This window comes from Pelophylax lessonae, assembly GCF_965119305.1.
Source record: "Pelophylax lessonae genome assembly, chromosome: 1".
Taxonomy (NCBI): Eukaryota; Metazoa; Chordata; class Amphibia; order Anura; family Ranidae; genus Pelophylax; species Pelophylax lessonae.
This window is the reverse complement of record NC_138768.1, coordinates 337,688,634-337,702,547: the sequence shown is the minus strand read 5'-3', so window position 1 is coordinate 337,702,547 and position 13,914 is coordinate 337,688,634. Positions and strand designations below refer to the sequence as shown.

At 40.9% G+C, this 13,914-nt stretch overlaps 1 protein-coding gene across 4 annotated transcripts in view; it reads right to left on the bottom strand.

Annotated features, from left to right (window-relative positions):
- The window catches only part of SEMA4D (semaphorin 4D), a 171,746-nt gene that overhangs the window by 29,406 nt on the left and 128,426 nt on the right, over positions 1 to 13,914 (bottom strand). For 2 of the 4 annotated variants that reach the window (XM_082243109.1, XM_082243110.1), the window contains exons 12-15: positions 12,024 to 12,139; positions 10,060 to 10,232; positions 6,561 to 6,604; positions 3,162 to 3,368 (exon numbers count right to left, since the gene is read on the bottom strand). In XM_082243109.1, coding sequence (XP_082099235.1) covers positions 3,162 to 3,368; positions 6,561 to 6,604; positions 10,060 to 10,232; positions 12,024 to 12,139 — 540 coding nt within the window. Of the gene's footprint in view, positions 1 to 3,161; positions 3,369 to 3,550; positions 5,559 to 6,560; positions 6,605 to 10,059; positions 10,233 to 12,023; positions 12,140 to 13,914 lie in introns of those variants that run through there. The other 2 variants (XM_082243108.1, XM_082243111.1) reach the window with 2 other exon arrangements.

Sequence of the window (13,914 nt, the reverse complement as noted above, 5' to 3'; positions counted from 1 at the left end):
TGCATTCGTGGTATATTTATTTATGTAAACACAGCATATCCTTTTTTTGCTGCATTTAAAATGTTTATGGCCCTGCTTAGCAGGAAAGGCAAATGCAATGTAAATGGATGGTAAGTGTACTGTATTGTGGATGAATCCTAAAGCAGTAGTAAACAGTTTCAAGGCAATGTCATTATGAGAGACTTATCTTAAAATTAAGCCTTCCAGCACTGTGCTGTCTTACTGCTGAGAGGGCTTCCATCTTCACCCGGTCTTCCTTCCGTGTTTGCGTCCTCTGGCTACATGAGTGGCCGAGTGCACGATTACGTCACTCCCGCGTATGCGCTTCAGGAGCCGCCATTTAAGACGCAGGCTCTGAAGGTCCAGCACAGTAAGCTGAACCATCAGAGTGCATGCACTGGTGACCTCACTGGCTGCATGCACTCTGAATATATCCTTAAGAGTGCTAGTTCAAGGGATAGTCACAGTACCTACAGGTAAGCCTGATTATAGGCTTACCTGTAGGTAGAAGTGGTAAAACAGCGTTTACTACCACTTTAAAGGCATTCCATTTTTACATGAAAAGCATAAAAACACACTATCTTGGGGCTGCATTTAAGTTGTTTCCAGGTCTGATACCCCTAAACACAAGCCATCACATTTTAACCCGATTTGATTCTAAGGCTCCATAAAGACGGACATTGACACCTGTTCTGTGTGCAGGCCGCATTCATTATTGTGTTTGCATCCACCCCGAGCTGAGAGCAGGCAGCCTATTAAGGTGGATGCAGCATGCAGAGATGTGAGAACTGGCTCCATTAAGAGCCGGTCACAGTTTCCTGTCATGCGAATTGGATACAGGGAAATCCGCATCATTGTGAACCCAGCCTTAGGCTCACCGTACACATTACAATCTGACCACACAATCAACTTTAGCTCTACCAAAACTTTGTAATATGATGACCTACCTAACCTATGCAATGAAGACTCTAGGCATTACATGCTAGTTGGGAGATCTAACAGAGATTGCACATTTAGATTGCAATGCGTGTGGTGAGCTTCAAAATGTATATTTACCTTCAACTTATTTTCCAAGAAAATGTAGACTGTAAACACAAGTCAAAAAAATAAGTATTTTCAAGCTATTATGGTGAAATTACCTACCTGTAAATCTTTACTGCAGTAGCCAGTCCTTCAGTCTATCAGGGGCCCCATCTCTATATACTGGCTTTAAAGTACATATAAACTCAAGACCTAAAATGTAATCTATTGCACCTTACCAGTCTTTAAAAAAAAAAACAAAAAAAAAAAAAACGAATGCAGAGTGATAAACTGTCTGCAATAGGTTATATTTTTGGTTTCGAGTTCAGATAAACTTTAGTCTGAATATGTTACCAACATTTTACAATCTGTCCACTCTTTTGATGGGTGTCTGTCTTAAAGAAATCCTCCACACCTGGAAAACTGAGAAAGATTTGGTTTGGTAATGGTAATGTTGCTGGCTGGGGCTGCCACAAACACATGCAACAACCAGGATTGGGTTGGGCGAGTGGTGGTTTTTATGCTTGAATTTCTTACACTTACTGGATGAGTGTTATCCCGTGTGGATAGCAGTAAAAGTCAGACAGAAATTCTAGTCATTCTCCACTCTATATAAAACAACATTTTGGGCTTTACGTACTCATTACTGAACCTTGAATAACTTATGGAGGTGGTTAAAAAAAAAGACAAGGTCACTGCCAACACCTTGCTAACTCTCACCAGTAACTATGGACAACACAGCTGAGACAAACATCTGGTAATATCTAAGCGTTTTTCTTCTCATTCGTCTGGTTCTTTCAATCTTAGGCCTCATACACTGGCACTCCTGTGTTTATACTTCCCAGATCAATAATCCTGCATTTAGAAAAGCTGAATAACTTTTATGCCTCCCAGATCATCCATTCCTGCAGGTAAATACTATAGCCGCTAGCAGTAACCATTGTATTCTGCCGGCCAGGAATGCTCACCACACCCTCCGCTGGCAGAATACAATAGCGCAGCAGAAGGCATTACCCCATCAACACTGATTGTGTTGATAGGGGAATCGAGTGATTTTATTACCTTCCACCCATGGTAATCGTATCAATCACAATCAGTGGAAAATTGTATCATCTATGGCCAGCCTAAGAGTTACGTTTGGACACAGGTTGCTGTAAGCTCTTTACTGCTTCCCCTCTCATATCACATTTCTCTAGCAATCCCCATTGGCTGAAATAATTTTTTTTTTTGTTTGACCCCAGCCAAAAAAAAAAAAAGTGTCCCAGCCAAGCAGGAAAATAGTGTTTTCGAAGGCCCCCGCCATCTGACAGTTTTAAATAACTAAAGGGTGGGGCCAGTCGATAAGGTCGCCGGATGTCCCCACCCCCTTATGATGTCATCAACCGGGGCAAACTGGGTTGATAACGTCACAAGGGGGTGTGGTCACCCAGTGACGCCATCGGCTGGGCCCACCCCTTTGTTATTTAAGAATTGTCAAATGGTGGAGCCGTCAGACCACGGAGCCTTTATCGGGTGTGGACCTCTTTTTTTTTTCGGGTCGGCAGGAGCCTTCATTGTGATTGACGCTGGATTTACTTCGGGGGACATTATTTTTGTCTTTTGTTCTTAAAGGAATTGTCAAAAATTGTCTGCTTTTATTTATTTTAGACATTTTTGTAGCGAATGAGAAGGGGCGCAATGTGTGATTCCCATGGAGAGGGGCAGTGGGGAAACCTGCTGACAGCTGATGAGTTATCGGTTGTTAAGGACGTTGCGCCCCCCTCCGGCCCGCTCCGTAACTACCAGCTATTTTTTACACATTTGCATCTTTGATAAATTTTCGGCTGATTGGAATTTCGAATCGTTATGGATATTTGGAATTCGTTAGAAAATGAATAAACTATACAAAACAAATTCTTAAACAAATCCACAAAACAAATTTTAGTAACATAAATTTAACCGAAACAAAAATAAACAAAACTTTCTATTCTGCACTTTTCTAATGACATGAGAAACAAACCAAGAGCTAAAAGCAGCTATACACAGGCATTATTAAACTGGATGGCAAGAAAAACGGCATTTTACTTTAATGTGTTTACATTAAAAAGAAATACATTCACCTGTACTATGTTTTGCATAGGGGATACTTGGGATTTACTCACCAGTGGCATGACAGAACAGGTGAAGGGTTCCATGGACATGAACAATCTGGCCCTGATCACTTAGGAAAGGAGGAAGCAATTTGAGAACATCTGTATCAGCACTAGACAGGACTTCAGGCTGCATGCTGGATAGTGAAGGATGTAATTCGGAAGCCATAGAGGACACAAAGGAGGTGGCAGAAGAAGGAAAAGGTATGGGAGATGAGGCTGTGTGACAGACAAAGACACAAGAGAAAGAAAGAAAGAGGGAACTAAGAAAGATCAAAGAAAGTAAAAAAGGATGCACAACACTACTAAAAAGAAAGTTCATGCATTGAACAAAAGTTTGAAATCAGAATGATAACAGGCACGTGTACATGGACCAAAGAATGACAAAACTGTAAATGAAATTTCTTAGAATAAAATTATACTTTAATATTAGGTCATCATGAATTTACATTTATACAGAACCTTTATAGAAAAATAAACTTATTTTCAAAGTATAAACAGCAAGAATCACAGTGTGGTTTTGTCCTTTGTTTACAGCTACACAATATAATACACTGAAAGAATGCCCTTCAATGAGTTTACCGAACATGCTTTCCAGTCTGCATAGCATGTGGATTCTGCAGGCAAATAGTCTCAGTCTCTTAGTCTGCAGTTTTCCTCCAGTGTTTTCACAGATAGGACCAAAAGTCACTGTTGAAAGTCTTTATTTTTCCCTTATAGTCCATAGAAATGTCCACTGGGGCTTCCATTTAAGTTCTACCAGGGCATAACTAATACAGGGATTTTGGAAATGCTTAAAATACATCCTGTTTTACTATATACAATCTGTTTTCCTGTGTACTGGAATTATTTGCATCTTTCCCAGTGTCAGTAGTTAAGTCCACATTCCAGTTCCTGTTGTGACGCATAACAAGTAAAAACAGCTCAGACAGATCACTGTCCTTTTCCCTCACTCCATCACTCTAAAACCAAAAAGCTTACAAGGATAACAGTTTTGTTTTACATTATGAAAAGTAGGACAGCAAAGGTTGTATTCCCTGAGAAAGTAATTCAACTGAAGAAACTGAACTGAAGAGATCCATAGCGAATCTGCAGGCAAATTAACGTAGAATTTATATACAGCATTACAAATTGTGTTCTGGAAGTTTCATCTTCAAGTACTAATGAGAATAGCTGTAGCCCTATGTGGGCAAAGTACCAGATACTTACCAATTTGATAAAAAAAAAAAAACTTCCAATTTGGAATTAAACTTATAACGTGAAAGCACTTGGTCAGTCTTGTGCAAAGAAAGAAACACAAAAACTTAAGAGGAATGTTAAAAAAAAAATGGAAAAGATACAAACAATTAATTTAGATAAAAGCTAGAAACAATAACTCTATATCCTTTTATGAAATGGAGTGAAGCTGAACAGCTGGCTGCCAAGTAGCCCTATTACCTCTGGCTCAGTATACATATTACTTGAAATGAAAGCATTGGTTTCAATCACCGTCGGAGTCGGCGTATTTTATTTCACATTTGACATCAAATGGTTGGTCTGTCTCCTTTTCCTCTGTTGTTTCGTCTTCTTTATGAGTGATGTTGCCATTACCACATTCTGCATCTGTCTCATAGCCAGTGTCTGGAGGTGCTTTACCTGTCCCACTAGTCTGGTTCTCAGTACACCCTTTTTCTACCAAGGTTTCCTTCAAACCCTGCTCACAATCTTTCAAGCTCGGAGGACTCTTCTTTTTGCTAGACAGCACAGCAGAGCGGTATTTCAGACAAGTGTCAGGAAGGAACCCTTTGTAGCAATTGTATGTCAACAAGATGAAGAAAAGTAAAAAGAATACTATGACCAGAATTATGAGAAGAGAGCAGTCATTGTTTTTGGTCAAGTATAAGGCTTTTTCTACATTAGGAAGGGAGCTGAATATTTCTTCCGATACATAGACTGTTGGTGTTGTCATTTTGTTGTTTAGATATGTCACACCCCCAACAGATGTAGTTACTATTGGAGTAGTTGATGTAGACGTCGACCGTCTGGTGGTTTTCTCTTCTTTCATTTTATACAACCGAGTGGGTTCCATTATTCCTTCCATTCGCGTTGATAGTGGTGGAGTTGTGCTGGTCACGGGAGGTGGTGGCTTCTCAATCTCTAGAACATGTTTGATCACCAACTGGGAAACTACATTTTTCATTACAAATTCTTGTGACCAGCACTGGTAAATGCCTGCGTCGGACTCCGTCACATTGAGTAGGATTAGAGCATCGTTCACAATATATTTGGGAGGGGCCATGCTAAGGCTTTCATTATTAAATGTCCACACCACTGAAGCCAAATTAGACTTGTAAGAACATTTCATCTCTATTGTGCTTCCTGCCTTGACAGTGTACCGCTTACTTTCCTGGATCCCTTTATCAGCAGAATCTAAAAAAGCGGGGCATACATCAACAGTGATTCTCTTATATTACTCTACAGCTAAAATCAATTAAAACAAATATTTTAACTGTACAAAGGCAAGTCTTGCATTTCTTCTTGCATATTCAGCATAATGTAGCACCTCTGACTTGGTTTGAAGCAAATCTATATTGTGCTAAGGCTTAATGCTACTGTATGCAGTATGCTGCTAGAAGTGGGCTTTTTAAAGTGGTATTAAAGGTTCAGCTTTTAGGAAAAAAATAAATATAAAAAAAAAACATGTTATACTTACCTGCTCTGTGCAGTGGTTTTGCACAGAGCAGCCCCGATCCTCTTCTTCTCGGGTCCCCCACCAGTGCTCCTGGCTCCTCCCCCTTGACCAGTGCCCCCAATAGCAAGCCATTTGCTGTTGGGGCACTAGTGTGTGCTCCTCCCTGAGCCCTGCTCTATGAGTTCATAAGACACATAGAGCCACGGCTCAGGCCTACTCCCCACTGTCTCCTAATTGACTCACTGCTATGATTGAATTTGTAGAGGAAAAAGTGACCGCACTCCGAGGTTGAAATCAAAAAAGGGAGTGATTTATTCTACATCAAACAAACATCAAGATCAAACTGTGAGACATGGGACAAAAAGGTAGACGCGTTTCAAGACTAAGAATGACGCTTACTCATTACCAAGTCACTGCTATGATTGACAGCAGTGAGAGCCAATGGATCCCACTGATGTCGCAGCCAATAAGGAGAGGGAGTCCCTGGACAGTGAAGGCTCTTGTGCACATCGCTGGATCGAGCGAGGGCTCAGCACACAGAAGGTTTTTAACTTCATGCATACAATACATAAAAGGTAAAAAAAAAAAATCTTCAAGCCTTTACAACTACTTTAAAACCTCATGACAGACCATTAAATAAAAAGTCAGGTTGAATTAATAGAAAAGCACAAGGAACCAACATGACTTTACAAATCTGTAAGGATTCTCATTTATTCACAATAACAGATGACAAAACTTACCTGGGCATTTAGAAGAATCACCACTTAGAGACTGAATCAAGGGTCTGTGGTAAAACAAGACAATGTATATATAAGTTCAAAATCACAGTCCCAGATACTTCTCAAAAATATTATTCAGTCATGCCAGGGTTTCTTATCCTACAATAATCTTAATACATTTTGTGATTCCTAAATACTTACAGGATAACTAAATCCAAGAACAAAATTATATATTGCAGCTTATAGTCTTTAGATGTGGTGACTGCGATAGCTAAAAAAAAAAAAAACTAAGAACATTTTTCAGCAACTACAAAAGAGAACTATTTTACACACCTAGCCGCTTCCTGCAACATCCTGGCAAGCTCTACAGATGGCGCACAGTCTCTTCCAGTAGCTACTCTGCAACACCCAGACATGTTTCTCTGGCAAACTGTGCATATGCCCACAGGACTTTTCGGAGGGGATACCCATATATTGCAGGACGATGTGCCTTTAACTAATTGCATGTGAGTGCATATTATTTTTTTCTCATGTTTTAATTAAAATCTCCACTTAATTGGGGGTACATGAGTACAGAGGCTTATCGAATACTCTGATTAGAGGAGCTGCAGTCATCACGGAAGTGATTGTACACCATTACTATATTTTATTGGGCCCTTTTTGTGGGTTATTTTATATGCCCCCCCCCCTCTCTTGGCTCCCCCCACTCAGTTTATTTGCACCATAAACTGTTGCTTTTATCACTATTGATCTTGCCAAAACCCAGTGTCCTTGTAATTTCCTGTGAGCCGCGCCAAAAATGATTTTCCTCCCTAGCTATCTGCCGTAATCTAACAATTGTCCTGCCCTCCATGTAATGGAGATGGAGATATGGACATGCTTATAGTCTATATCAGGAAAGCAGCCTTGGGTAAAAACCATGGTTCCCTTCACATATACAGTGGAGGAGTGGTGTAGCCACCCAAGAACAGGAAGTGTGCTATTTGCAGGACTGCCACAAACAGAAGCTTAAGGCTCCATGCACGCTAGCATTTTTAATAAGCTCAAAAATCGCTGGATGAAAAACACTAATAGCATTTTTGTGCCAGCTTCTAGTAGCGTTTTAGTAGCTTTTAGGAGCATTAGCATTTTATTAGCGTTTTTTACAGTACATTAAGAAAAAAAATATATACTGCTCGCAAAGAGATGTTAGGATAATTTTTGTAGCGTTTAGCGTTCTTTTCTGCCTTGAAAACACTCCCAAAAACTCTACAAAAACAATTTTATTTCTGCTTCTAGATGCTGAAGCTCAAAAAACGCTAATAGCCTAATATCATGTGCATGGACACATTTGATAGCACTATTTAGCCTCCATGAGCAGAAAAAAATGCTAACAGCTTCTTGGAGCTTAAAAATACACCATTGTGCATGGAGCCTAAGGTGCCAGAAAATTACAAGAAAAAAACTAGATTAAAAAAACGCTGAAAGAAAAAACGCTCATGATAGCATTTTTTTGCCAGTATATAGCAGCAGTTAGGAGCATTCAGCATTTTTTTCTGCTGGAAAATTGCTCTAAAAGCGCAAAAAAGTTTTTTTTTTTTTCTGTTCCTAGAAGCTGAAACTTAAAAAAGGCTTCCAGACTAAAATAGTGTTCATGGACACATAGGATAACACAATTTTGCTTCTAGAAGCAGAGAACAAAAAAGCTGCTGCTAGGAGTTTTTTTTTTTTTTTTTTTTAAAGGAGAAGTACAGACAAAACTCGTTTGTTCTGCACTCCTGTGACCCGTTTTCAGCAGATAGCAGGCTGAAGTTCGCTGTCTACTAACATCACAGAGCCAGTCCACATGCCTGGGCTGTCACTAGGCTCAGCCTCTCAGCGATCCACTGTGAACCTGACCCGGCCAGTCCCGCTGTCTCCACAGCCCAGCGTTCCAGATCCAGAGATCGGGGAGCTGTGAGAACCAAGCAATCTGCGGTGTTAGATCGCTCCATTCTCAGTCTAAGAGGCCCTTTGGGACAGATGCAGCCTCTACCTAGGTATGTATGATACAAGAAAGAAAGAAAAAATTATCTTAAGCTAGTGTGCAAGGAGTCTAAAAAAAAAAAATCAAACAAATGCAGCCACCACACCGAGGACTAATAATATGCAATATAACAGGATTTTATTACTTACTTACTGTAAAATCAATTTCTCTGATGTTCATTGATGGACACAGCACCTGATCTTCCTAACCATTGGGTTATACTGCCCTCTACAGGAGTAGGACCCTAGGCAGAAAAAAAGACTGGCTACGCCGATGGGCAGTCCCAGGGGGTATACTCCCTCTCTCCGCTATCGGTACTCAAGTTGGTTACAAGCAGTGTCAGAAGAATTACAACTCCACAGAGGGGTGGGTGCTGTGTCCGTCAATGAACATCAGAGAGGCTACTGAAGGCCCGTACACACGTACCGATCGTCGGCATACAAACGTCGGTGGACGAAGGATCTGCCGATTGTACGTGTGTTAGTATGGTGCCTCCGACAGATGTCTGCGCACAATCCGCGGACAAAAGTCTTTCGTGCAAACATGAAAATATTTGTATGCCGACACCAGAACGGACGATTGTTCGCCTGTCAGTACACAATTCGGCCGACAGACCGCAGATTTGCAAGACTGGGCATGCTCAGAAAATAGAAAACACAGGGAAAGTTAACCATTACATGACATCACTTCTGCAGTCGGCGGACAAAATTCTTGTGCTGTCCTTGTGCTGTCTTTGCACTTTTCAGCAGACACCGACATCCCGGGGAGAAAAGAGGAACATTTGTAAGCCGACCATCGGTACGTGTGTACGGGGCTTGACAGGCTATATTCTCTGTATAGATCAATGTAAGCCTTGGTAAACTTCACACTCGTGTATCTTCAAACATCCAAAAGGGAACCAAGGAATGAATTTCACTGCCCTTCTGACTAGAACGATACTCCAAGCTAGACAACACTTCCCATATTGGGCTAAAATATATCACATAAGAGAAAGTAAAACTGAAGGGTTAACTTTGATTCTACACTTTATAATTGCATATCTGGAAGAATGTTTCTTAGCTATTCTCCCTTGCTCTGTGTTGTGATAAGAAAAAAAAGAAGAAGAATCTAGAGCTACAATCACAGCCTATTGCATAGTACTATTATGTTAGATACAGAAAGAGCCATCTAGAGTATGATCAAACTCTATACAAAATCTGCATGGCCAGCTACGGGTTGTAACCTCCAGTAAATTTACCATCCAGATACCCTTCTTGCTAAAAGTACCTTCTGAGACATTTGTACATACAAGATACATACATACAAGATACTGCTAGTGCATACAATTTTAATGTAGGTTAGCTTTTAATGGTTTCCAAAACATTTTACACACCAACATACCCAAGGTTTAGATTTTGCAGGTTAATCTGCGCTAATATGCATTTAGCTACTACAAATGTGTAACAATCCCCAAAGCAAGGTTGGAGTAGTGTAACTGATTTACAAAGGAAGAAAAGAGAAAGATGAATTATGTACCTGTCAGTGTCAGCCTCCAGAAGGATTTCAACACAGGAATTTTTGACTGGGTGCCAAGCACAATAGGGATCCCTGGTCAGCACACACTCTGCACAGGAGGTGAACTTCTCACAGAAAGCAATGGGAGACTGAATCACTTCTAGATTGGAGCCAGCATAGATGTACCTCTTGTTCTACAACAAAATTGTTACATAAAGGATGGTGTAGTTACAGCAGAAATGGGCAATCAATCAATGCAAATACAGTAATCATGCTGGTAATACCTATCCATGTACTGCCCTAGCAACTTGACCTCTTAAGATTTATCCCCTTTCATGACCAAGCCTTTTTTGCTATATGGCACTACGTTACTTTGACAATTGCGACATGCAACACTCTACCCACTTTTTTCCCCACAAATAGAGCTTTCTTTTGTTGGTATTTGATCACCAAAAGGCGGACAATTTTGAAAATATAAATCAATTTTTTTACTTTCTGCTATAGCACATATCCAATAAAAAAAAATCTATATTTCTTATAAAATTAGGCTAATACATATTCCGCTACATATTTTTTGGTACAAAAAATACCAATAACCGTATATTGATCTGTTTGCACATAAGTTATAGCGTCTACAAACTATGGTATATTTAAAGGATTTTTTTTTTTTTTTTTATACTAGTAATGGTGGTGATCAGTGACTTATAGTAGGACTAGAAGAACTTAGATAGTATGGCAGGAAATTGACATCAACAAACTTTGACACTTGACACGAATACATTGATCAGTGCTAAAAATATGCACTGTCACTGTACTAATGACACTGGCTGGAAAGCGGTTAAAGATCTAGAGCAATCAAAGGGTTAAACGTGTGCCTAACCAGTGTTTGCATGTTTACTATGAGGTGCTTTCACAAGGGATATGCCGGTTTTTATTCCCTGCTTTGCAGGGAAACAAAAACCAGCACATCCGGGTCAACAGGACAGAGCTCTGTATTGTTTACATACACAGAGCACTGACCTGTCTTCATCCTAGCCGATCAGCAGGTGCTTAAAGTCATCCATTGGCTGGTACCTACTGATTGGCTTGTGCAGTGACTAATCACAGCACAGCCGGGGCGCTGGATGCACACACCACCTATCTGGAAAAGCAGAATCATATATACATATAAATCGCTATACACACCTATACATACATATACACACATACACGTGATCAGCAAGGGGCTAGACACCACAATATATGGTAGATAAACAGATACTGTGCAGTAATTTTTCACCAAAAGCAATGTCATGCTGATTAAAAACCATTATTAAAGCAACTGTGAAATTTTAAATCATGATGGATGGAAAATGCAATCAGAAAGCCTATGCTTTCAAGCATAGACATTTTCCGCTGCAAGTTTACGTATCCTGCCAGTTGGTGAAATACAGTCACTAATGATGGAAAAAACTGCTGCTGGCACCTGTGACAAGCAGTACCGTTGTTGTGAGAACACAAAAAAAAAAAAAAAAACAGTGCAAAATTCCTTCTATATTAGCTTTCCTCTATGATGCAAGGTTTTTTTTGGACTACTCAATTCTGTTTGGTATTTCAATTATTTCAGCCAGATCACTGCTGCTTCTATGCTTAACTCACACCACAGTGAAGGAAGAGTTAAATGGAATGTGCATGCCCAAGGACATTTTACCTAGTGGGAGTCCATTATAAAGAGGACAAGCTGCATTCATGGTCAGTCATCCATTCTGTAAAAAGTATTTTCTGGTGCCTGAAAGTCCATTAGCTCTCTGCTGACTGTACTGTGAATGCAGTTTAGCAGTGTGTTTTAATAAAAAATAAACTGTGTGCATCTAGGCAAAAAGAAAAAGTGACTAAAGTGTTACATAAGCTGTGTGTTAAAGAACAAAAACTCAAAGAACAAAAACTCAGAGATGGATATTGACAACAGTACTTTTTATTTTAGGAACTCAAAACGGGCGGTTTACCTGCTTATTGGAAAGCAGTAATGTCTGGACTGCTTGGTGATCAGAGAATAACACTATCTCCTCAATAATCCGCATTTCAGCATCACGACTTATTGCTTTGTGCAGCATTCCTTTATCTGAGCAGGGAAAAAACAAATCAATAAAAAAAATTGCACAACATGCTACTAAAAATAGGCTTTTTGACTTACCGTAAAATCCATTTCTCTGATGTTCATTGACGGACACAGCTCCTGATCTTATTAACCATTGGGTTATACTGCCCTCTACAGGAGGCGAACACTAAGCAGAATAAAAATCTGGCTATGCCTATGGGCAGTCCCAGGGGGTATACTCCCTCTCTTCCTTATAGATATTCAGTTTTGTTACAAGCAGTGTCAGAAGAATTACAACTCCACAGAGGGGTGGGTGCTGTGTCCGTCAATGAACATCAGAGAAATTGATTTTTCGGTAAGTCAAAAATCCAATTTTCTCTTTCGTTCATTGACGGACACAACTCCTGATCTTCTTAACCATTGGGACGTCCCAAAGCAGTGTTAAACATGAAGGGTGGGAACAGTGAAAAATAAATTCCGAAGGCTAAACTATAGCCAACCAGGTAAACAGGAGCTCAACCAAAACAACTGGAGACCACCTGAAAAGAACAATACACCCTCAAAGAATATCAGGTCCTCTAAACAGCAGCCTGCAAAATCTTGCAGCCAAAAGGAAGCATCTGCAGATGCCCAAACATCAACTTTATAGAACTTTGTGAGAGTGTGCACTGATGACCAGGTGGCCGCCTTGTAAACCTGTGTCACCGACACCTGATGACTGAAGGCCCAGGAGGCACTGAGCGCCCGAGTAGAATGCGCATTGACAGGGAAAGGAGGAACCTGACCCTTGATGGAATAGGCCTGAACCACCATCTGTCTGAGAAATAGTCACAGAAGACGCGGACAACCCTTTCCGAGGCCCATCCATAAGCACAAATAGGAAGTCTGTTTTCCCTTAAAGACTCGGTAGCTGCCAGGTACACCCTAAATCGCCCGGACCACATCCAAGGCATGCAAAGCCATTTCCTTCGGATATTTTGGCTTGGGACACAGGGAAGGCAACACAATGTCTTCATTCAAATGAAAATCAGAGACAACCTTTGGAAGGAACGACGGACAGGGGCGAAGAACCACCTTAGCCCTGTGAACCACCAAATTAGGTGAACGACAGGATAACACCTCCAATTCCGACAGCCTGCAAGGAGAGGTGATAGACACCAAAAAGGCCACCTTCTGGGACAGCATAAGCAGGGAAATCTCCCAAATTCTCAAAGGGAGGCTTCTGGAGGACTGAGAGCACCAAATTGAGGTCCCAAGGTGGTAACGGAGAACGCACTGGAGGAGCCAAGTGCCGAACATCCTGAGGAAAAGTACACACCAAGGAGCGTGTGGCCAAGGACCATTGAAAGAAGACCGCTAAGGCCGACACCTAGTCCTCAAGGCCAGTTTAAGCTCAACCCCCCGTTGAAGGAAGGTCAAGATCCTAGCCACCCAAAAATAACAAGGATGAAACCCAAGAGACTCACACCACACAATGTACGTCTTCCAGGTACGATAGTAGAACTTCCTAGAAGGAGATTTCCTATCTTTTAACAGCATTGGAATCACTGACTCAAACAAACCTCTATCCATCAGCACCTGGCAATCAACAGCCAAGTCATTAAAGCCAGCGACTGTAAAGCAGGATGGAAGATTGGTCTTTGGGACAGCAGATCCTCCCTGAGAGGAAGTTTCCAAAGAAGGTCGGAGACCAGCAGCACCATATCGGCGTACCAAACCCGGCGAGGCCAGTCCGGGGCCACTAAGATGACTGGAATCCCTTCTGCCTCTATCTTGCATTGAAGTCTTGGTAGAAGCTT